Source organism: Loxodonta africana, chromosome 8 (genome assembly GCF_030014295.1).
Source record: "Loxodonta africana isolate mLoxAfr1 chromosome 8, mLoxAfr1.hap2, whole genome shotgun sequence".
Lineage (NCBI taxonomy): Eukaryota > Metazoa > Chordata > Mammalia > Proboscidea > Elephantidae > Loxodonta > Loxodonta africana.
Genome location: NC_087349.1, coordinates 16,497,360 through 16,521,875, shown reverse-complemented (window position 1 = coordinate 16,521,875; position 24,516 = coordinate 16,497,360). Strand labels below are relative to the sequence as shown.

The following is a 24,516-nucleotide window of genomic DNA, read 5'->3' as shown; positions in this document are numbered from 1 at the left end:
CATTCGTGTCCGTCATCACTTTTAAGTAATAGCAGTCAATACAGCCAACACCAGATCCAATAAATAAGTATATTACTATGTTAAAAATCTGCTTTTAAACTGCCATAATTGATGTCCTTTGTAATGCTATATCTTTGATGTATTTAAAAGCTCTTTTCTCACAATGGATCCATAGGCTTCACCAGGCTGCCAAAGCGAAACACGACACAATCAAGTTTAAGGGATTCTGACCCAGGAGGGCACACAGGTTTGGAGTGAAGACCCAACCTTAAATCCAGGCGTTAATACCTGTGCCCCAGAGGTAAGTCACTGAGCCTCTCAGAGCCTCAGTTTCCTCATTTGCAAATTCTTCTGGAGGTCGTCGGAACGTGACGATGTACAAAAGAGCACGAGTCAAGCGTTAGATGATATCATATTATTGTAAAGATGACGTCAGATTACGGTACAGATGCTAGAGGTGATAACATACTCAAGTCCCCAGGTCACAGACATCCAGCCTGGACAACTCGTCCTTGCCCTTTAATGTTACATAAATTTGCCCTCACTTTGAAAGGACTGAAGAAATTCTTGCAACAGGTCCCTATTTGCCACAAATTCTTTACAATCACCTTCACACTTGCTGCAGGTGCAGCTTTTAAATCACTGAAGCGGCTTCGAGCCTTTTCTTGCACTAAAGTAAGGCTCGATAATAACTCTATGCACCTGTTCCTACTTGTCAACGAATTCAACTCAAAGACAGAGTTAGGAACGGATCTCGTTCGTCACCCAGGGGTTGCCTGTATATAGGTCAAACAACTTCTTTAAAGATTTAACACACAAAAAAAGTTTCAGAGATCAAAAAAAAAAAAAAGATATTTTACATTCTTGACCTAACCTTGTAAAACATTCTGCCCTCAGATATATTAAAAAAGGTAATCCAGAAGATCAAAATGCTATTTAAGAAACGAACCAAACCCAAGAGCCAAAACTGATTATTTCATGTAATCATCTAAATTTTTGTCATTCAAAAAAAGTTGCTCTTTTTTTATTTATAAAATAAGTATGCTGCTTTATTTATATTTTTTTATATATAAAATGAGTAGGTTGAATTGATAGTGGTGACGGCTGCACAACACGGTGAACCGTACACTTGAAAAGTTAAAATGTTTTGTTAAAAATATTTTACCACAATTTAAAAAAAATGTTACTTTACCTGAGTTAAATCAACAAGAAGAAAAATATTAACAGTTACATTTAAGATGCAAATGTGATATATCCTCAAGCAAAAACGAATCCCATTACTTTACCACAGAGTATAAAATACAAGTTGTGTTGGAATGCTTTCTAGTTCAAACGTGTGTTGTAAAAACCAAACCCGCTACCGTGGAGTCGATTCAGACTCACGACGACCCTACAGGACAGAGTAGAACTGCCCCATAGGGTTTCCAAAGCTGTAATCTTTACAGAAGCAGACTGTCACATCTTTCTACTGTGGAGCGGCTGGTGGGTTCGAACCCCAATCTTTCAGTGAACAGCTGAACACTTAACCACCCATGCGCTCTTCAAAAATCACAGGTCTAATTACAGGTGGGAAAAAAAATCCCACTTCATTTACGATGCCTGAATCAAAAAGAGCAAACAAATCAGCTAAATTATTTAAACACTGGCTCAACTAATACAGGCCAAAAAAAAAGTTTTTAAGTCTTTAACCCTCAGAAGTTGGATACTAAAGGAAGAGAGGAGAGACACAGATAATACATAAAAATCACACACACTTAGCTTTAGATTAGATTCAGTAAAAGATACCCATTCAGTTAGAATTAGTTAGTGAGCAGCCAGCCATCTTGTTTGGAGAGAGAAGCCATAAGCCAGAGGGCAAATTCAGGGGAGGAAAGAAAGCAACTGCTACCTGCCAGCAGTCTAACACTGGGCTGGGAAAATAACATGTATAATATTACGTACATACAAATGCACAATATGTACATGTACATATAGTATGTGTATGTAGCTGTGTTTCAGAGAAGAACTAAGTTCCACAGGGTTTTCGATGGCAGTGATCCTTCAGGAGTTGATTGCCACACCTTTCTTCCAAGGCATCTGGGTGGATTCAAACCGCCACCTTTGTGTTAACGGCTGAGCAGCCAACCATTTGTGCCACACAAGGACTCCATAGAGGGTGATGCTCTGTGGGAAAACACTGACATGGACACCTCGGGGTCAAAAAGTGATTCAGAAGACTGGGGCTGTGAATGTGAATAAGTTTCAAAAGTATCTCCACCAGTTCATTTCACTTACATTTTCCTTCCTTTCTATGTTCTTCTAACAAATATATAAAGTAAATATTCTAATGGACAAGAAAGCATTTATCACAGCTTAACTGTCAAGGTTATTTCTTGGTAGAACATAAAATAATGGTATATTTTATAACTGACAGCATCTTAGATTCAATAAAACACAGTATTTCTAACACAGGGTGGGCCGGGCAACATTCTTAAAGAGCTCCTTCAGAAACAGACTATGGCCAAGCTAGAAAGCCTAACGGCATTATACCTACCAGCTTTAAACTTTTCCAGACACTTACAAGGTCCTCACCAGCCAGTAAGCACCCCTATCTGCATTTAGAAGGCAGCATCTCCATTTACATTAGAACGTGCTCCTGGCTTATAACAGGGCAGACAAACAGCGTGGGGAGACAGCACGACACACACGCCCTAGAAACCAAAACACAGCTGGCATGTTAAATTTAGACCTACCAACCTTGACAGTACCCTTTTAATTACTATTTTTTCCCTAATTCTCTGTAATGATTTTTTTTTTTTTTAACCTAGAAGCTACCAACAGCATTTTTCTGTTACCTAGGCTATTCTAGGCATCACATCAAAATAATTAAGCATAAATAAATTATTTTAAAGCAACAACCTCGTAAAATGCATATTCTTGCAACTTGGTCATTTTTTAAGTAATTTTTAAATTTTGTACATTACCTCTAGACATACACACATGTATATATATGAATGGATATTTAGAGATAAAGGTATATTTCAGATTGCTTGGGGACAAACATTAAAAAAAAAGGCATCACTTCCATTTATAAATATTCACAGACATACACAAATAAGCTCATAACTATGATATGACTATCGTTAGGTGCCTTCGAGTTGATTCCAACTCATAGCAACCCTGTGTACAACAGAACGAAACACTGCCAGGTCCTGTGCCATCCTCACAGTCGTTGCTATGTTTGAGTCCATTGTTGCAGCCACTGTGTCAATCCATCTCATTGAGGGTCTCCCTCTTTTTCACTGACCCTCATCCTCCTTCAAGGACTGGTCCTTACTGATAACATTTCCAAAGTACATGACATAAAGTCTCCCCAACCTTATTTCTAAGGAGCATTCCGGCTGTACTTCTTTAAAGACAGATTTGTTCATTCTTCTGGCAGTCCATGGTATTTTCAATAGTCTTTGCCAACACCATAATTCAAAGGTATCAATTCTTCTTCGGTCTTCCTTATTCACTGCTCACCTTTCACTTGCATGCGAGCGACTGAAAATACCATGGCTTGGGTCAGGCGTACCTTAGTCCTCAAGTCGGAGTCGACTCAATGGCAATGGGTTTGGTTTTTGAGTTTTTACTTAGTAGGTGTCTCCAAGCAACGCCTTAGGTTGCATGGGAAGGGGGACATGATTTAGGACAACCCAGAGAACCTAATGCCAAATCGTGATGTCTGTACCTCTCTCTGGTCTAGAAAGCCCTTCCATTCATACCTGGAAAGACATACTGATCCATTTCAAGGCTGAACCACTGGGTAAAACGCTACAAGTTGTAGGAGAAACCCAATGTAATGCTCTAGCTACTGCAGGCTCTCTGAAGAAAATATAGTAAGAACAATCATATCTGTGGTGCGGCATCACCCACTGCCACGATTCATGTTCAATCAGGGTCAAGTAGATCAGATCCACCACCCCCCACCAAAAAAAAAAGATTCAGCTGAAATATTCCATTTTTTAGATACGTGGCAATCACATGAAAACAAAGGCCACGCACATCATAGTGGTAAATGCACTACAGGATTCTGTCTGGTGAATACAGTGTCAGGAAATAACTGTTTTATTTAAATTATTTGATGACGATTTTACTCAAGATTTCTTGTGGGTAGAGTGTATGATGGATACCTTTTGGCTCTGATCTTTGCTCATTTTTCAAGAGGGCTGAATTTTGCATGAATGAGCCCAGCAGAATAGCTGCTCCCTGCTGTTTCATCAGCATAGAAACTACAAGTTTCTGCAATGTGGGAAAGAAGAAAACCACAAACAATTTTTCTTAAGTCGCATGTTTTATTAATATGTATGGCTTCATAAACGCTTTAGTATAACATAGACTTTAAAGTGCCTATTAATGAGAAACACAAGATCAACAGACTGAAAAAAAAAAACTGTATCCACCTCTTGCTCCGAAGGTGACTGAAAATAGCACCATTCCTTCTACTTTTGCCGATGTCAGATTTCTTTTTATTAAGACAACACAATGCATTGCTCCCTAAAGACAGACATCTTCAAAACCTGAAAAAATAAAACTATGCTGTTTAAATATATCCAGCAGCACCATACTGCTGATACTAAAATAACTTACTGCAGAACTCCTTTGACAGAGAATGAGGTCACTTTGCACAGGCTTATCGAAGTGTCCCTTCACACTCCCTAGCGACTCTGAAAGGGTTACCGAATTCTCAAAGCTCTCCTTCACCTACATTCTACTGAGCCCTGAGCCAGAATTGTTAAAAACAATAATAAATATTATAATGTAAATCCCTACATGTATATTGTAAACATGTGAACAGGAAAAAAAAATACATATGCATTTGGAGATATTTTCTTAAAGTGTGGCAAGATTTGACAGCTTTATAGAGATAAAACTCACATACCACAAAATTCACCCATTTAAAGTATACAATTCAATGACTTTTAGTATATTTCAGAGTTGTGCAACCATCAGTAATCACTCCCAATAGTGATTACAGACTAACCCCCAACCCCACCGCCAAGCCTTAGGCAACCACTAATCTACTGTCACTATAGACTGCCTATACTGGACATTTAAGTAAATGGGGTCATACAATATGTGGGTCTTTTGTGACTGGTGTCTTTCATTTAACATGTTTTTGAGGGCAAAAGTATTCTGAAGAAGCTAAGAATGTTCATCGACCCTTCTATTTATTCACTCTGTTGTCAAATGTTCATTGACACAGGTGAGGCAGACACCATAAAGGCCACAAAGGACCCTGGGGACTTAGAGGTATGGATTCTGCCCTCAAGAAGCTTGCTATAGAGCAAAGGTGCTAACACAGTTGTAAGTAACTATTTTAAAAAAGTAGAAAGCAGTGATGGCTCAGAGAAAAATACAGACCAAATGTCATGTGAGTTTAAGGAAACCCAGATAAATACAAGTTCCGACTCTCAAGAAAAAACAGTTAAAATCAGGTATAAGGATGTAAGGATGGAAGCATTCCTACAGAAGCAAATCTATACTTCTTAGCTTTGTTATTCCACCCATATTTACCTCTTTTAGCCTCACTTCCCAGTCAATATCTACATATACATAAATGTACCTTTTAACTCAGTAATGAAGTCACTCCTGCCCGAGGTTTACCCTTCAGCCAAAGATCAGACAGGCCCATAAAACAAAGCAAGACTAAAGGGGTATACCAGCCCAGGGGCAAGGACTAGAAGGCAGGAGGAGACAAGAAAGCTGGTAATAGGGAATCTAAGATAGAGAAGGGAGAGTGTTGACATGTTTTGGGGCTATTAACCAATGTCACAAAACTATATGTATACTGTTTAATGAGAAGCTAGTTTGTTCTGTAAACTTTCATCTCAAGTACAATAAAAAAAAATAAAATCACATTCCTTTCACATGTCAAACACATTTCTGAACTCCCAGAGTTTCATCTCATTATTGCATTTGGCAAAGATGTAAACTGTTAAAAACAAAATTTCCTCAAGATTACATAAAAAAAAGAAATGACCTTCCTCCTTCCTATTATCCCCCACCACCAGCTCCATCATATCTGACTGGCAAACTCCTATTCATCCTTCAGTACTCAGCTCAAACATCACCACCTCTTTCATGAAGTCCACCCTGACCTCCCCAGGCACAGTTAGGTACTTAATCCTCTGTGCTACACGTGAGCCTCCAGGATGGCTCAAACTGCACTGCCAGTACTAAATAATTGTTGGAACAAGGGCACAGAAAATCAAGTGAAGAGCAAAGAAGGGAGACAGAGGTAGTTCTCTTTGGCAAGAGTCAACCTGCAGTGTGTGAAACGGAGCAATAAAGTTGGGGTCCTGGATGCCATGTTAAAGACAAAAACAAAAAGGTGCATTTATTGGCCACCTGCTGTATTTCGTTCGGCACCAGTATATGCACCATCTCATTCTGTCTCCATCACAACCATGTGTAACTGGTATTAGTCTCCGATTTTATCCTCGACGAAACTGAGCCAACTTGCTTAAAAAAAAACCCAAAATTAAGATCATCCAAATATTAAGTGGCAGAATTCTTTATACACACACACTCTCTTCTATTAAGAGGTGGTTTAAATATGGCCATTGCATTTCCCATTTGAAGAAATTACGGTTCATTTCCTTTGTTCCCCTGTTTGTGAAAGGATACCCATATTACATCCCAGCCAGCAAAGCAGTGGGGATGATTTCAGACTGCCCTGCACCCTCCATCCTGGTGCTGGTTCACCCACTATGAATCATGCCTGCTGAGGCTGTCAAAAATAACTCCACAAGCCTGAGTACTAGGGGGGTGTCTTAGTTTCCTACTGCTGCCACAACGAAATATTACATAGTGGGTGGCTTTACAGAACAGAAATTTATTGCCTCAAAGTTCTGGAGGCTAGAAGTCTGAATTCAGGGCACCAGCAGAGCTATAGCTCCAGGCGTTTCTTAGCATTCCTTGACTCATAGACAGATCCTTACATGATGTCTGCCCCTTGTGCGTTTCTGTCTCCGTCTGTCCTCCCCTTTTATAAGGTACCACTCAGAAGGAATTAGGACCCAGCTTACACCAATATGACCTCCTTAACTGTTAACAAAAGAAAAACCCATCCTCCTCAAACAGGGTCACATTCACAGGAACAAGAGTTAGGACTTCAACATATCTTTTTGAGAGACACAATTCCTACATGCTGGTTTCATTAAAATAAATTCTACTTGGATGAAGAAAAGAGGGCAGCTCTCAATCAAAAAATATGGTGCTTAATAAGTTTCAGTTCAAAGTTCTATAAAAAAAACAAGCAATAAAAAACATCACCATTTTTAAATTTTTTACATTGTCATTTTTACAAATCTTTACAAGAGAACCATGGGTTATGAAACAGTAAACTATGTCAGTGGAGGTATGATGCTTAATAAACAAAACCAAACCCGTTGCCGTCCAGACAATCCGGACTCATAGCGACCCTGCAGGACAGAGTAGAACTGCCCCATAGGGTTCCCAAGGAGTGGCTGGTAGATTTGAACTGCCGATCTTTCGGTTAGCAGCCTGAGCTCTTAACCACAGCACCACCAGGGCTCCATAATGCTTAATAAGACCAGAAAAAAAGAATCAGGGGGAGTAATTTATCATGTATATGTTTATCAAGCTTGAAAAAAAAAATATTTCTTAATTATACGGTCTCTGTTTTTCTTAAAGCTTTTTATGAGAAAACTAACAAAATATGCCAAAGGTCAAAGAATAATCAGGTAAAGAGGATAACAACTTCCCATAATCTTATAATAATAATTCCCAAAAGTGTCTGAAATAGAATATTAAAGCAACCTTTTTAGAAAAGTTTTATAAAGACATCACAAAAGCAGTTATGGGCTCAATCTCATGGAATTTCCAGAGAAGCCAACATATTTATTTAGAAAAAGTAAAGAAAAACATTATGCCCAATGAGTATCTCTGATGTCCCACAAAATTAGACAAAGCCGCTTAGCCAGTCTCATTTTTCCTACTAGAGAAAAATCAGACAGAGTTGATGGCCTTATGATCGCTGCCAGTGTGTAAACACAGAGTTAAAGCCATCGCATCTTGCTAAAAGCACAAGTTTTAAAAGTAGTAGTGAGCTGAGGGTGCTGGGAGTGTTTTATTAAAATTATTCTCTGTTTTGCCTAAATAAATACAAGGGTGATACTGAGAATCCATAACCTAGCTGGCCGCACTAAACAAAACAAGGAAATGCTGTTTGGAAGCTGTCGATCTTAAACACTGCTTTCTTTAATATTCTTGATTTAATCAAATCAATCCTGATTATATTAATTGATTTTCATAGCATTCCCCTGGTCTACCCTCATAAGTGGCTTACCACAATCAATACTTTATCTTCTTTTTTAAAGTCATGAGATGGCCGTTTTGTCAGCAGCAAACTATTCAGGTCATTATGTGTGAAGAACTTGGTATTACTGCCCAAAAACACGAAGAGCAAAGCCAGTCCCTTAGAGTCATATGCATGATGGTTACTGCAGCACACGGCAATGACGTGAAGGCGGAAGCTTTGGGAAAACACCCGTTTGAACAGAACCAAATTCTTAGAGGTTTCTCTTCTATCCTTGTTAATAAGTACTGAGATGTTTCTATGTGTGTGAATGCACAGGGGAGCCAGCTCCCTGGTCCCCCAGGCCTCCCCCCACCAGTCTGAGGGGAGGTAAGCAGTGGGTCTTCCTTCCAACCCCTACCCAGAAGCCAATCCAAACCTCAAAGTTCCTGAGCTTCCAGACAGAAAAGCCCCTAGGTTTCAAATAGCTGGCTCTGGGAACTTGAGGAGGTAAAAACAGAGAGACCACCCTTTCAGGAAGAAAAGTTATAATAGTAGAGTCAGACACTGAGATCTGCATGAGAACAGCAGCACAGGAGAAGACATGGTGAAAGGGGGCTCTACGCCCTGTGTCCCCAAGCCTCTGTAACAGGAAGACAGAAGCGGGGAGAGGAGGCACCCAGGTGCTACCTGAGGGGCTGTTTTCCCAGTCAGAGGCCTTGGCTCACACATCCCCAACAGGATCCCTGCCAACCTAAAACTCTAGGGAAAGGGGCTACAGTCAGATTAACTAGACCTCATGGAGAAGGGAAGTGACAACAGCATCAGGAACTGAGAGCGGAGGTGTCCTAGAGGGAAAATCCCACCTTGGTCTACCTTCCCCAAACCTTCACAAGTCTACGCAGATTGCTCATTCTCCAAACTAAATTAAAAACTAGGAGTGGGACATGAATCTCCATATCAATGTTTCCAAATCAGGGACTATCTTAGTTATCTAGTGCTTCGGTAACAGAAATACCACCAGTGGATGGCTTCAACAAACAGAAGTTTATTCTCTCACAGTCTAGAAGTCCAAATTCAAGGCATCAGCTCTAGAGGAAGGCTTTCTCTCTCTGTGGACTCTGGAGGAAGGCTCTTGTCATCAATCTTTCCCTGGACTAGGAGCTTCTCAGCGCAAGAACCCCAGGTCCAAAGGATATACACTTCTCCTAACACTACTTTTTTGGTGGTATGAGGTCCCCGTGTCTCTCTGCTGGCTTCTGTCTTTTATATCTCAAAAGAGATTGACCTAAAACATAACCTAATCTTGTAGATTGAGTTCTGCCTCATTAATATAACTGCCTCTAACCCTGCCTCATTAACATCATAGAGGCAGGATTGACAACACATAGCAAAATCACATCAGATGACAAAATGATGGACAATCACACAATACTGGGAATCATGGCATAACCAAGTTGACCGATATTTGGGGGGGACACAATTTAACCCATGACAGGGACCCTAGCCACTACCTCCACAAACCTGTACTTTTCATAAAATGATATCCAAAAGGTGCTTCTGACAACCCAGGGCCTCACTGGGTGTGCTACAGTTTTAACCTTATGCTGATGAAGCCCACCACCTGTCTCTCAGTTTGTAATACAGTGGTGGCTTGCCTGTCACTATTATGCTGCAAGCCATGCCATTGGTATTTCAAATACCAGCAGGGCCAACCATGGTAGTTTTAGCAAAGCTTCCTGACTAAGACAGGCTAGAAAAAAAGGCCCAGCAATCTACCTCTGAAACTTAGACAATGAAAATTTCATAGTCATAAGGGAATATTGTCCGATATGGTGCCAAAAGATGGGCCCCCTAGGTTGGAAAGCACTCAAAATACAGAGGGGTCGTGAGAATGGACTCGAACATAACAATGATCATGAAGGTGGTGCAGGACGAACAATGCTTTGTTCTGTTGCACAAGGGGTCGCCATCAGTTGGAGTCAACTCAACAACTAACAACAACTGGTGAAGCATTGTGTGGGTGCCACCCTGAGCCTGGGAAAGGCCCTTCCATCCACACCCAATGGAACAAATCTAAATAAAGAAAACTCCTTGAGTTCCTGACAGAGCAGGATAAAAGTGGGGTACAGAACTCAAATTATAGTAAAAAGAGCAGACTGGAGGAACCCCAGAAGACATGGCCCCCAAGCTCTCTGTTAACCCAGAACTAAAACCATGCCCAAAGTCAGCTCTTCAGACAAAGATTAGACTGGCTAAAAGACATAAGGAAACCCTGGTGGCATAGTGGTTAAGAGTTACAGCTGCTAACCAAAAAGTCAGTAGTTTGAATTCACCAGGCACTCCCTGGAAACTCTATGGGGGCAGTTCTACTCTGTCCTATAGGGTCTCTATGAGTCAGAATCAACTCAATGGCAATGGATTTTTTTGGTATAAGACATAAAATGATACTCGTGAAGAGTGTGCCTCTTAGTTCCAGTAGATAGAAAAAAAAAAAAAAAAACGGGCAGCTCCTGTCGGGAGGTGAGATGAGAAGGCAGAAAGGGATAGGAGCTGGCTGAATGGACATGGGAAATCCGGAGTGGAGAGGAGAAGTATGCTGTCACATAGCAACTAGGTCCACATAACAATGTGTGTATAAATTTTTGTATGAGAAACTGATTTGAGCTATAAACTTTCACCTAAAGCACAATAAAAAAAAAATTTTTTTAATTAAAAAAAACGACTCCTTGTCATCCTGTGCCTGGCGACACACGCACTTATGCACGTTAGACCCCATCACTTGACCTGCTGTAGCTCATCCATTCCACAAACAGGCACTGAGCACCTCCATTATGAAATACTCACTGTGGCTGAGGGTACACAAGGTAGGTAACAAACACTCCCTGTCCTCAAAGCCTGTAATCTAGTAGGAGGGACAGGCAAATAAACCTGTAATTGCAATCCAATGAAGTACATGCTATAACAAAGATCAGTACTGAGTCAGAAAAGGAAGAGTCTTCACGAGAAAAGGAGACCCTTCAGAAAGGCACCCACTGGGGAAGGCTTCGCTGAGAAGATGGTGAAATGGCTCTCGAAGGAAAAGACACTGCCTCAACCCTCTGAGGCTTTCTTCTGGCTATCCCACTTTGCCTAGTTGTCTGATCACAACAGGTCAGTGTCTACTTAGAGCAAACACAGATCTAGAGCTGTTTTCCACTTCTATAAAGAGGGGTCAACACCAAGGCGAAGCAAAGTACAGAAAGAAACACCATGAAAGGAGGCCCTGAGAGGACAAATGAGTAAAAGCCGCGGTATCTGAGGGAGCAAAGAGACAAAGTCCTAAGTGCTCTAATGGGAAAACGCATACAGGGTGCTGTCGGACACAGAGTCTAGAGATGCTTCCTAGGGTGAGTGCTGTCTAGACAGGGATCTGAATGATGAGCAGCAAACGGAGATAAAAAGTAGGAGGTGGGATAGAGCTGCTCAGACAGGAGGGAACAACAGTCAAATGTTTTAACACTTTAACAAGTGACATAAGAACATGTTCTACCCACCTTACGTCTTCTCAGTAAGGACAGAGTTATCATTACTATTGTCTAACTTCATTTCAAGCTCCAATCATTTGATGCCAGCTAATTCCAATCCAGGAGCCCTGGTGGCACAGTGGTGAAGCACTCGGCTGCTAACCAAAAGGTTGGCAGTTTGAATCTACCAGCAGCTCCTTGGAAACCCTATGGGGCAGTTCTACTTTGTCCTCTAGGTCTCTACGAGTCAGAATCGACTCACCTACACCAGGTTTGGTTTTTGGTTGTAGAATTCAAACTCCTATTTCAATTAACTACTCATTCAGGGGAAGAATGATGCACAGAGCCAGGAGATTGTCTCACGCATGCCACAGCCATTCCGTAAAAGAAGTTCTGGAGATACATACTGAAAAAGTCTACGATAACGATCCACATGGCCTCCTCAGGCTTTCCGAGGAACACTCCAGTACCCTGACAGCTGTCAACAACATGTCACGTAGCCCCGGGGCCAAAGCAGGTTGAAAAAGGGACTTGAAAGCACTTCTTCCCTGGTCCCACTGATTGGGCCTAATACACAGCACCGTACTTGTAACTCGGAATAAACCAGGGAGACAGGGAAGAAAGGAAATGCTGGGTCAGATCTTCCTTTTTAAAATGTTTTTTTACAAGAAAAAAAAAACATCATCATCAACAACGATAACCTACTATTTGCTTGACAGCTGGAAGGTCAATGGATTGATTTTGAATACCTTGGCTTGCAGCAGGAAAATGTACATTTGGAACTCCCTTGGGCAATTTATTTTACAAGGTCTGGGCCATTCAGGTGATGTTCTCAAAGTCTATCAAATTCCAAGAAAGGTAGAAATACTGTTAATTAAATGTTTATTTACTGGCATATTAAATTTAGATCAAAAATAGTCGTAATTTTATATATTGCAAGTCTTATACTTTATAACCCATATTTGTTAGGTATTGTCGAGTCAATTCTGACTCAGAGCTACCCCATGTGACAGATTAGAACTGTCCCATAGGGTTTTCCAGGCTGTAATCTTTACTAAGGGAGCCCTGGTGGCACAGTGGTTAAGCATTCAGCTGCTAACCGAAAGATCAGCAGCTTGAACACACCAGCCGCTCCTCGGGAGAAAGACGCAGCAATCTGCTTCTGTCAAGATTACAGCCTAGGAAACCCTATGGGGCAGTCTGGCTCTGTCCTATAGGGTTGCTCTGAGTCAGAATCAACAATGGCAATGGGAATCTTTATGGGATCAGATGCTAGGTTTTATATAGCTAATGTGTCTGATATTTTATTGTATAAATATTAAAGTATGATTATAGAGTTTTGTTACTATATTTATGTTGTTGTTGTCGTGTGTTGTAAAGTCGATTCCAACTTTTAGAGACCCCATGTGACAGAGCAGAACTGCCCCACAGGGTTTCCTTGGCTATAATCTTTACAGAAGCAGATCGCCAAGTCTTTCTCCCACAGAGTAGCTGGGTGGGTTCAAACCGTCAACCTCTGGGTTAGCAGCTGCTATCTATGATGTGATGGTTTACTTGATTGTTATGGTTCTATAAGAGTGCAATCCACTATCCCACTATTCACTTCAGAGTCCCAAATCTACTGCAGCAAAAAACAGGGAGTTTCTTAAATACAGCATCGCTTTTTTCCCCCAGGATCATAGAAGCTGCTTCCTTGAAGCTCCTGAGCAGTGTGACACTATGGCAGCACTGTACCTCTGATCTACATCGTGCAACACAAGTTATGAAACAGCTCCTCCTTTCTAGTAACTTCAGGTCAGGTGGGGAATGGCTGGCCCACCTGACTCCATACCAACTGGAAGCACTAACTCAAAGTCAATATTCCACAGAAGTGGCAAGAACAGGGACCAGTGAAGATTTTATACAGCTGAGGCCAGTGAGGAATCCGTTAAGGAGGAAGCCAGAGGGCACAAGTTTCTAGTTCCCGGCTGCAGTAACTATTAGAGGGGTGACTCACTGACATTCAGAACCTACTAAGCTTCCCTTTATGATCCTCCTATACTAAAGTAATCCGTTGCTGTCGTGCATTCCAACTCACAGCAACCCTATACTACTGCAGCTTTTTCTTTTCTGCACAGTTCCCCCTCCACCACCCAAAAATATGATAGGATATATGTTATAATATCAATAATTTGTTGATAAATTTTACATTTTTTCTGTGCCCTAGTCTCAATTTTAAAGTAAAGTACGTATACATTTTTCTTGGTTTCTCTAATATAAAAAAACAACCCAAAGAGTGAAGAATCCAGTGATGGGGAAATGCCCCCGGTCTGGGTAAGAGGATCACAGCGCCAGTCCAGGGCTGCCCAGAACCAGCTGTGCTGCCACGGCCACCAAGCCCCCGAGTCCTTCTCTGCCCCTGCCACCCAGACCATGCAGCAGCAATTCCTCCTTAGCTCCAGCTTCCAACTCATCCTTCCCATTATCCCTCCAAAACCTGGTGCAGTCGAGTCGATTTGGACTCACAGCGATCCCACAGGACAGAGTAGAACTGCCACATAGGGTTTCCAAGGAGCAGCTCGGGGATTTGAACTGCCAATCTTTTGGTCAGCAGCCTGGCCTCTTAATCGCTATACCACCAGGGGTCCAAGAGCCCACTTTTGTCTTCTATCAGACCCTACACTGCCTCAAGAAGCTGAGAGCAACTTTTTCTTTTTCGCTGTAGGGCCAATCAAGGACAAATAAAAATGTTTATGGATTGCATATTTTTTCATTGAAGATGAAAATGGCTTTATTCAGTACTATGAGGAAAATACAAACCCTTACTACCTAGATTTGTTTGTCGAGAAGAGGAATATCAATAAGAAAATCAGCACTGCTTTTTCAGCCATAAAAATGTTATTAATATATGGGTACATATGAAAAGTAGCAACTAACACAACTTTCTAACTCCGCATTCTAGAATTCAATGGAGCTGCTTAGCAGCCACTGAGGCCCTGTAGAATAAAATTCACTAAACTCAAGTTTCCAACTTCTCACCCATCAGACCTACATGAACCCTTTATTTGAATTAATCTGGTCTGCGTACTGGCTCTACCAGGAACACCTTCCACACCAACACCCCCACCCCACCCCACTTTTCCTCCAAGGCCTGGCTCGGGCCCACCTCCCCGAGCCTGCCTGGCAAAGCTCCTGACCCTCCTTCTCTGAATTTCTAAAACACTTTCCACGCTCATATGTCCTACCCCACTTCCATATCCCTTCCCTTACTCAAAAAAATTAAATGGGCAGGTGAAAGGCAGTATACTAGCACTTACTCACTAGACTATAATGTTACATATGCTTGTACCTAAACTCCGTGACACAACTAATAGTTCTTTATCATCTAATATCACTGCCTTGCTGATACTTGCTGACTGATGGAACTAACAACGTGAGCTCTTCACCCATCCATTCACTGTACACTATATGTGGATTTTTTTTAAGAACATAGTCTAGTGAGTAGAGAATTTGATTGAATTCCTCTAATTCAATAGTGTATACATTTCTTGCTTTTAGAAATTGTCAGGCAAATTACCCATGACAGCACACACACAAAAAATACACGCTAAAATGTAGTTCAAGACTGGCACCAGCAAAGTGTCACATACTCAAAAGTGGGCAACCTCGACATTGCAGCTCCCTTCAGTTCTTGTAGCAGTAGTCAAGAGAACAAGCTTGTTTGCTCTGAACTCTCCCTACAGTCTTAAGTCTAAATGAGCCTTAAAGAGCAGTTTAAAAACAAGGAGGATCAGATTCTGGGAGAAACACACACAGAATATATAGATGAATCTGTCTCCCTAAATTGGCTGTTTCGTTTGGGCTGAGCTATTTCCTGCTCAAATTGGCTTCCTGCATCTGTTAAGGCTGCCAAATATTTAGTGATCTCAGTGATATACGTAACACAAATCGGCAAATCCTTCTTATTTTTCACAATGACAAGAAATTGACAAAGAAACTTACCCTGTGGGGATAATAATAAAAGTGAGTTCATTTGTCTTTTTTTTTTTTTTTCCAGATTTCATCATGTTCATCTGGTTACTAGTGGCTTTGCAAACGAACAAATAATCTCCAAATATCATTTCCTGCCTGGCTTTTCACATTGATTTGGGGACAGAATTTCCTCAGCATTAGGTAGGATCAAACATGAGAGGCCTGAATTCATCATAAGCCAGAAAAATTAAAAGATCAGGCTGGAGTGGAGAAATATCAATACCCAGCATGGATTTTTTAAATCAAAGATGCAAGGTGTTAATGAAAAGCTAAGTTTAAAACCATGCGCACAAGGTATCCCTTTGTGTCAGCCTTTAAAAAGGAAAAGCAAACCAACACGGTTAAGATAAAGCAGCGACGTGTCTGCGGCAGCGAGGACACGGTGAAGTTCTTCGGAGCACGTTCATTTATCATAGTGGCATCGCAACCTGCTGTGTGTCACACAGTACATTATTCTGCCCAAACGGCTTTACATGCAAATACTTACTGCAACGAGTCATTGATCTGGTTCAAGGTTTGGCAAAAAAATAATTTCAGCAAAGTCTTTAGAAGAACTCACTTTCTTACAATATAAATTATACTCTCAAAACTATATATATACGTGACAAAACTTAGTTGCCATGTACAGAAACCCTAGGGCTCTCAGTCCATCAACTACACTGCCCTATATTCACACATGTGAATCGCCTGGGGCTGGTATGAGTGAGAGTCCTGCGAAGAAGAAAGTATTTTAATAAATATCAAAAATTCAACTCACATTTAATATATCATTTACTTGACACTGAAAAATGTAGAAAAGGCTGGTGATATTTCTATCAATACTTTTTTGTAGGCTTGAAAAATTATTTCATAACACATTTAAATTACAAACCCTAAAAAATCTGTTATTGACTACTTACTAGAACTCCCAAATGAGACAAACTCAGAAGAGAACATAAACTTTGAGGTCTTCTACTCTCAGAAGTATGTTTCTAAATATCTAAGGAGAATAAGTGTTTGTTAACTTGCACATCATAATCTAATGGCATTCTTAACATAAAGAGAAGATCATTTCAAAACAGCTTGCCAAGTCTTAGTCCTTGTCTTAAGTTGGGGTGGAATGGGTAAAGGAAATGGCACTCAAAGGGCCTACACAAGGGAACCTTGTTGATCCTTTCTCACGTCAAGTCACACACAGAAGAAGAAGGCATCTGCATGGCACATGGCGGTACACAGGTGATCCCCAGCCACCCCAGGTCTAAGGGTCAGTGTCTTCAGCTCTCCCCTAACACAGGTAGAGAAACTGTGCTAGACACTGGGGTGAAAACAGGCTATCGCAGTGGAATGTTCTCAGAACTTTCCAGTCACCAACAATCCTGGGGCAGTCAGGACGTGGAAAGGGCAGGAATCAAGATTCACAAACACACACGTGCACGCACGCACACAGACACACACGCAGAGCCATCCAGCTCCACGACCTCAGCCACCAGATCATTAAAACCATCTGATGAATCTCACAATGGCAAGCACGGGTACATCCTAGACCAGGACTGTCCGAGAGAACTTTCTGCAATGAAGGAAATGTTCTAGGCCTGTGCTGTCCAACAAGGTAGCCACTAGCCGCATGCGAATACTGGGCACTGACACGTGTCATTGAGATGCTGAATTTTTTATTTAATTTAAATTTTTACTTTAAATAGCCACGTGTGGCTAGTGGCTACTGTTCTGGAGAGTATGTATCTGGCCTGACCACAGTAACACAAAGCAGCATTCTAAGAGTTGTCAATGCCCAAGCTGATCAGTCATGTCCAACCTGAAGATGGGAAGGCAGGGATTCCTCGGTACAGTCAGAGCTTATCACAACGTCAATGTCAGGCTCTGCAGGTCACACCCTGAGCAATGCCCAGGGAGCCTCCCCCCCATCAACAGTCTCTCACAAGTGTCCGTTTAAGAAACCAACCCAAAAAGCCAATGGTTTCTCTCCTTTAACTCACTATCGAATTAGAGTCAATATGGGAAAAAGCTAGAAGAATCAACATCACTTAGACTAGGGGGTCTTCACTAAGCTCAAGCAGGACATCACTAAAAGGCAGCTCTTTCCCTCCAACTAGTTTCTGTCACATCTTTTCTACAATCGAAGCAAGGTGTCACTGCAGGTCTCCATCTGCTTTCTATGTAAAACAGGTGAAAAAACAGTGCCTTTTTCTCATAGGGTTGTAAGGATTAAATGCCACAAGACCTTTAAAGAACTTAGCAGAGTGCTTGACATTATCACTATCCTATATCTTAACACAGTAGCTAGGAATCTACACGGAACAAATCTTATTTTGGAACAAATTCTAATTTTTAAAAATCTGCATATCAAAAGCCAAATTACTTGATATATTTAATTTCAAACTCTTCTGGGTTTTTTGGTTGCTTTTATACTATGTCCCCACCTCTTATAGTCTTGTATCTATCTGAGAATTCTAAACTCTTTGAGAGATTTTTTTCCGTCCTCCCCAAAACATCTAGCTTAATTATCTGCACACAGTAGACATTTAATAAATGTTACCTGAATTATACTTGTAAATCATATTCCAAAATGATCAAAGGTAGCTACTTTTAAAATGGATAATGGGGTTAGCAACATTATGATAAAAGGAGAAAATACTAAGGAAGAACACCAAGGTCACACGACAACTAAGAACCCAAGAGACAGAAAGGGCCACTTGAACCAGAGACCTACAATATCCTGAGACCAGAAGAACAAGTTGGTGCCCGGCCACAATCGATGTCTGCCCTGTCAGGGAACACAACAGACAACTCCTGAGGGAGCAGGAGACCAATGGGATGCAGACCCCAAATTCTCATTAAAAGACCACACCTAATGGTATGATTGCAACTAGAGGAATCCCAGAGACAATGCTCCCCAGAACTTCTGATGGCACAGGACAGGAACCATCCCCGAAGACAAATCATCAGGCATGAAAAGGACTGGTCAGTGGGGGGGAGAGAGATACTGATGAAGAGTGAGCTAATTAAATCAGGTGGACACAGGAGAGTGTGTTGGCAACTCTTGACTGGAGGGGGGATGGGAAGATAGAGAGAGAGGGAAGAAGGTAAAATTGGCACGAAACGAGAGACTGTAAGGGCTGACTGAATAGGGGGAGAGCAAGTGGGAGAAGGGAGTAAGATGTATGTAAACCTACATGTGACAGACTGATTGGAATGGTAAATGTTCACTTGAAGCTTAATAAAAATTTAAAAAAAAAAAAAAAAAAAGGAGAAAATACTGAAGTTGTCAAGGACTTCATTTTACTTGGATCCACAATCAACGCCCATAGACCAGCAGTCAACAAACCAAAAGACGCACTGCACTAGGCAAATCTGCTGCTAAAGGTCTTTCTAAAGTGTTGAAAAGTAAACATGTCACTTTGAAGACCAAGGTGCGCCTGATCCAAGCAATGGTGTTTTCAATCACCTCATATGCATGTGAAAGCTGGACAATGAATAAGGAACACCAAAGAATTGATGCCTTTGAATTGTGGAGTTGGCAAAGAATATTGCACATACCATGGACTATGAGAAGAAGGAACAAATCTGTCTTGGAGGAAGTATGGCCAGAATGCATATTTAGAAGCAAGGATGGAGAGACTTCGTCTCACATACTTTGGACATATTATCAGGAGGAACCAGTCCCTGGCAAAGGACATCGTGCTTGGTAAAGTAGAGGGTCAGCAAAAAAGAGGAAGATCCTCTACGAGATGGACTGACACAGTGGCTGTAACAACGGGCTCAAGCATAACAACAATTGTGAGGGTGGTGCAGGACCAGGCGGTGTTTCGTTCTGTTGTATTTAGGGTCACTATGAGTCCTAACGGAAACCCTGGTGGCGTAGTGGCTAAGTGCTACGGCTGCTAACCAAAGGGTCAGCAGTTCAAATCCACCAGGCGCTCCTTGAAAACTCTGCGAGGCAGTTCTACTCTGTCCTATAGGGTCGCTATGAGTCGGAATCAACTCGACGGCACTGGGTTTTATGAGTCCTAACTGACTCGATGGCACCTAACAACAATGTGATTTAACCTTAATTAATTCAACAAATACTTCCTAAGCACTGTCTAGAACTAGGGACTGTCCTAGGAGTTGCGGATTCAGCTGCGAACAAGCTGACAAAGTCCCAGGAGCTTATCTTCTGGTGTAAATAAGAGTCACAGTAAGAGAGAGGGAGGGGTAGGAGCACATGTTGGAAAGGTAGACAGTGACTGGTCACATTGTGCCTTGGCGACCAAGGGAAGTAGTTCAGATTATATTCCATGTACCATGGAGAGCCACCACTCGAATGTGACATGAATTACTTTTTTAAAAGGTTGCGAGGGCCACTGTGTGCAGAGGCCGGAGTAGGGAAATGAGAGTGGAAAACAGGGGAGCAGTTAAGAGGTCTCCGCAGAAGGCAAGGTAAGAGACAGTGGTTACCTGGACTGGGGCTGTAGCAGTGGAGATGGATTGAAAAGGAACAAATGTAACATGTTTTTAGATGTGAAATTGACAAAATCGCTGCCGGCCTGAGGTAGGGAATGAGGGAAGGCGGAAACAAGGATGAATCCCAGGTTTTGGGCTTGGCTACTTGAGCCATTTACTGGGAAAGATGGGACAGAGAACTAAGTATGGGGAAGAGTAAAAAAATTTTCTTTTGGATATGTTAAGTTAGAGATCTTTAGGTGGGTTTCAAGTCGGCAGTTCTCTATTAGACTCTGGAGTTTCAGGGAGAAGTCAGGGGTAGAGATACCATTTTGGGAGTCAGAGGCATCTAGACAGTTAGTTAGAAGCCACACAATTGGCTTAGTGGGGAATCAGCAAAGGAGACCAGATTTTAACTAAGGTTGCAGGAAAACCAAGAACGCAGCCCAGATGACTCATAAAGTGTTTTTAAGACGGAGATACTGGTCACTTTCTATCTAGTGTTAATTAACTGCAAACCTTTCTTAACTCTCCTACTAAGCAAGAAGATTCAAAAGGGCAAGAATGCTTTCTTACTCATCTTGGTACCCTCTACTCAATTCACATTCACTGATTTAATGATTAGTAAGGGGTCACAACTGCCCCAAGAGGATAGCACTGGGCAGCATCTCATCTTTCTGAATGTATTTCATAGGCTGAAGCCAGATTTACTACGTAACATTCCTTTCTAATAAATACAGAAAACTCTCACTTAATCCAAGATTAATCATACTGATCACTTTATCATTGCTATTTCACCAATGAGAACAAGAACAGTGCTTGGCACACAGCAGATGTTCAATAAATATTTGTTAAAGAAATAGGTGGATGGGGCACGGGAGAGGGAACGGACGGGAAACAGTATTAGTTCTCTTATCCACTAGTATCTACAGATAAAATTGGCTTAAGAACTCTCTAGAGATGTCATTTAACATCATATTTTCATCAGTAATTAAGACTGACTATAACAGGAAAGGAAACCCTGGTGGCGTAGTGTTTAAGTGCTACAGCTGCTAACCAAAGGGTCAGCAGTTCAAATCCACCAGGCGCTCCTAGGAAACTCTATGGGGCAGTTCTACTTTGTTCTATAGGGTCGCTATGAGTCGGAATCGACTCAATGGCACTGGGTTTGGTTTTTTTTGGTTTGGTAACAGAAGAAAGACCTTGCATAAGATTAGAAGAAATCAATTGGAAAATAAAATCATTTGAGGTATTTCACAATTTGGAAACATTAAATCAATATTTTCGAAGTTCAATGTTTGTTTTGTGTGCGTGTGTGTTTTAGGTGAAAATTTACAGGGCAAATTAGTTTCTCATTCAAAAATTTACACACAAATTGTTTAGTGACATTAGTTGCAATCCCCACAATGTGTCAGCACTCTCCCCTTTTCCCTTTCCATCCTGGGTTCACTGTGTCCATTCATCCAGTTTTCCTGTTCCTTCCTGCCTTCTCCTCTTTGCTTTTGGGCAGGTGTTGCCCATTTGGTCTCATACACTTGATTGAGTAAAGAAGCACATTCCTCACACGTGTTATTGTTTGTTTTATAGGTCTGTCTAATCTTTGGCTGAAGGGTGGACTTCAGGAATGGCTTCAGCTCTGAGTTTGCAGGGTATCCGGGTGTCACTTTTTTTAATAAATATTTACTCCTATGTGTGTAATACACCTATAAGCAATCCATTTAACACAAAAAAATACACGACGTAACCTTCCAAAGCCTGCTAGAGGCTTTATGAATGAGAAAACAAAATTTCAAGAGAGACTCTTTGAAAGTAAATTCCATTTTTAGTGCAAAACATTTTAAGAGAAGCCCTGGTACTGATTTCAAATATTCTCCATAAAAATCCCAACATCCAAATAAGAAAAGGTAGAAATCTAGGGGACCAGACAATCAAGTGAACTTTAACCACGTATCACTGTTCTACTAAAAACCCTAGAGCTGAAATTCTGAAATACCTGAGGCACCATAACCACCAGAATACCGTGGAGACTTCGAACCAGACGGAGAGGATTCCTTCATTCGATCAATCACATTTTCCGAAAGCTGAAAAAGCAACATAAAATCAATTACAAAAGAACAAGAGGGGAAAAAAAAACCCTATACAATAACATCCAAGTAATTTAGTCATCCGTATCAATATGTATAATGAATGGCCTAAAGAAATGAGGTTGAATCTAATAGCTGTGAAACTAAAAGCAAGTAAAAATAGTTTTAGATCCCAAAATGCACCCCACAGCGCTACTCTTCTATTTCCTCTAATGCACCGTTAACTGCTCATTATAAATAACTGCTCCTCATTTTATACTGGGCACTAAACTGTAATCGCCGGGAAAACGTAAGCCATCAGGACCCCTTCAACTTTCCTCCCCTGACTCTACAAATTTTTTTATGCATGCAACAGGCCTTAGTTTCTTCCCACCAAACCCAAAGGAAACAGTGTTCCTCCCTCCCACCTGTTCAAGGCTAACCACAGACAATCACTCTCTCAACACCAACGATGACGGCAACTAGGCTGTTAGTTGCCATGTGTGAGTCTATTGTTGCGACTATTGTGCAGTGCTTTCCAACCCAGCAGGCTCATCTTCAAGCACAACATCTGACAATATCCTGTTGTGGTCCACAGTGTTTGCATCGGCTTATTTCTGAAATAGATCGCCATATCGTTCTTCCTAGTCTTAGTCTGGAAGCCCCCTGAAATCTGTCCACCATGAGTGTGACCCTGGTGGCATAGATTCCAGCATCATAGCAACACGTAAGCCAGCACAGTATGACACAGTGACAGATGGTGATATAGGCTAGACTTGGGTATTCAACAGTCGTCAAAGCAGCATGGCAGAAAGAGACAATCATCAGGCATTTAAATACAATGATTTAAGGTAGATCAGCCTATAACGGGAGTACAGAATGCATGATGGGTGGGGCATCTGACCAGGCTTTGGGGCTGGGGTGCAGGTGGGGCTGGAGCAGAGGGTCGGGGAAAACTTATAAGGGAAGAATGAGCAGAAGCTGAGAAGAAAAGGCACAGGGTAAGTGCTCCAGGGAGAGGGAACCACATTACAGCACAGATGACAAACAGGGCTTGCCACTAGTAGACATGCAGGTGGAGATACCAAGTAGCAGCTGGCAATAGGGCAGAGGCTCTGGGGAACATGCAGGGCTGGATATCTGAGGTCACCAGTCCCCCAACTACTATCACATCATCCTGTTTTCTTTATAGTACTTACATCTATCTGATGTTTCTTAAGTCTTGCCTTTCATGCTAGAAAGCTGCATGAAAGCAAGGACTCCGCTGTCCTGGTACCATACCCCCAGAGTCTCATTAAACCTGACTGAATGAATGAATGACGCACAAAGTTGGAGAGGGGCATAGTCAAAGAGAAGGTGGAGAGGGAAAGAAGATTTGGGATTTTGAAGACTCAGCGAACCCTTCAAGTTCCAGAGTTTCAACTTGACCCTAAGGGCAAATGGACACTAAAAAAACCAAACCAAACCCATTGCTGGAGAGTCGATTCTGACTCAAAAAAATCCTACAGGATAGAGTAGAACTGCCCCATGGGGACTCCAAGGCTGTAGTCTTTACAGGAGCAGACTGCCACATCTTTCTCCTGCTGAGTGGGCTGGCGGGTTCGAACTACTGACCCTTCAGTTAGCAGCCCAGTGCTTGACCGCTGCACCACCAGGGCTCCTTAAATGAGCAGTACAGAAGAATATTAAGCAGGGTAAGGACACGACCAGATTTACAGTTTAGAAAGATCACTCTAGCTACAGTGTCAAAATCAGATTGGGCGGGGACAAGCACAGGAGCAGGAGGACCCCTGAAGGAGGTCCAATGAAGGACCAATTAAGAAGCTATAAAGCACAGGAATGGCTGCAGCAGCATAATTCACAACAGCCAAACGGTGGAAACAAACGAACGTTCATCGACTGGTGATCGGATAAACAAAACAGTATCTACCCACACCATGGAATACAATCCATCAATGAAGAGGAACGGGATTCTGACAACTGCTACAACATGGACACATGGACAAATCAGTAGGCTAAGCCAGAGAAGCCAGACACAAAGCCACGTATCATATGACACCATCTATGCAAAACACCCAGAAAAGGCAAGGTCAAGCATTCGGCTACTAAGGGAAATGTCGGGCCACAGGACAAAGATGTGGCAGTCCACTTCCGTAAAGATTACAGCCTTGGAAACTTATGGGGCAGTTTTACCCTGTCCTATGGTGTCACTACAAGTCGGAATCTACTACAT

The 24,516-nt window shown here is 41.7% G+C and overlaps 1 protein-coding gene across 3 annotated transcripts in view; it reads right to left on the bottom strand.

The window, feature by feature from the left end:
* The window catches only part of CHCHD3 (coiled-coil-helix-coiled-coil-helix domain containing 3), a 336,220-nt gene that overhangs the window by 300,460 nt on the left and 11,244 nt on the right, over nucleotides 1-24,516 (bottom strand). For all 3 annotated transcript variants that reach the window (XM_064289706.1, XM_064289707.1, XM_003420879.4), the window contains exon 2: nucleotides 22,214-22,301. In XM_064289706.1, coding sequence (XP_064145776.1) covers nucleotides 22,214-22,301 — 88 coding nt within the window. The remainder of the gene's footprint in view (nucleotides 1-22,213; nucleotides 22,302-24,516) is intronic.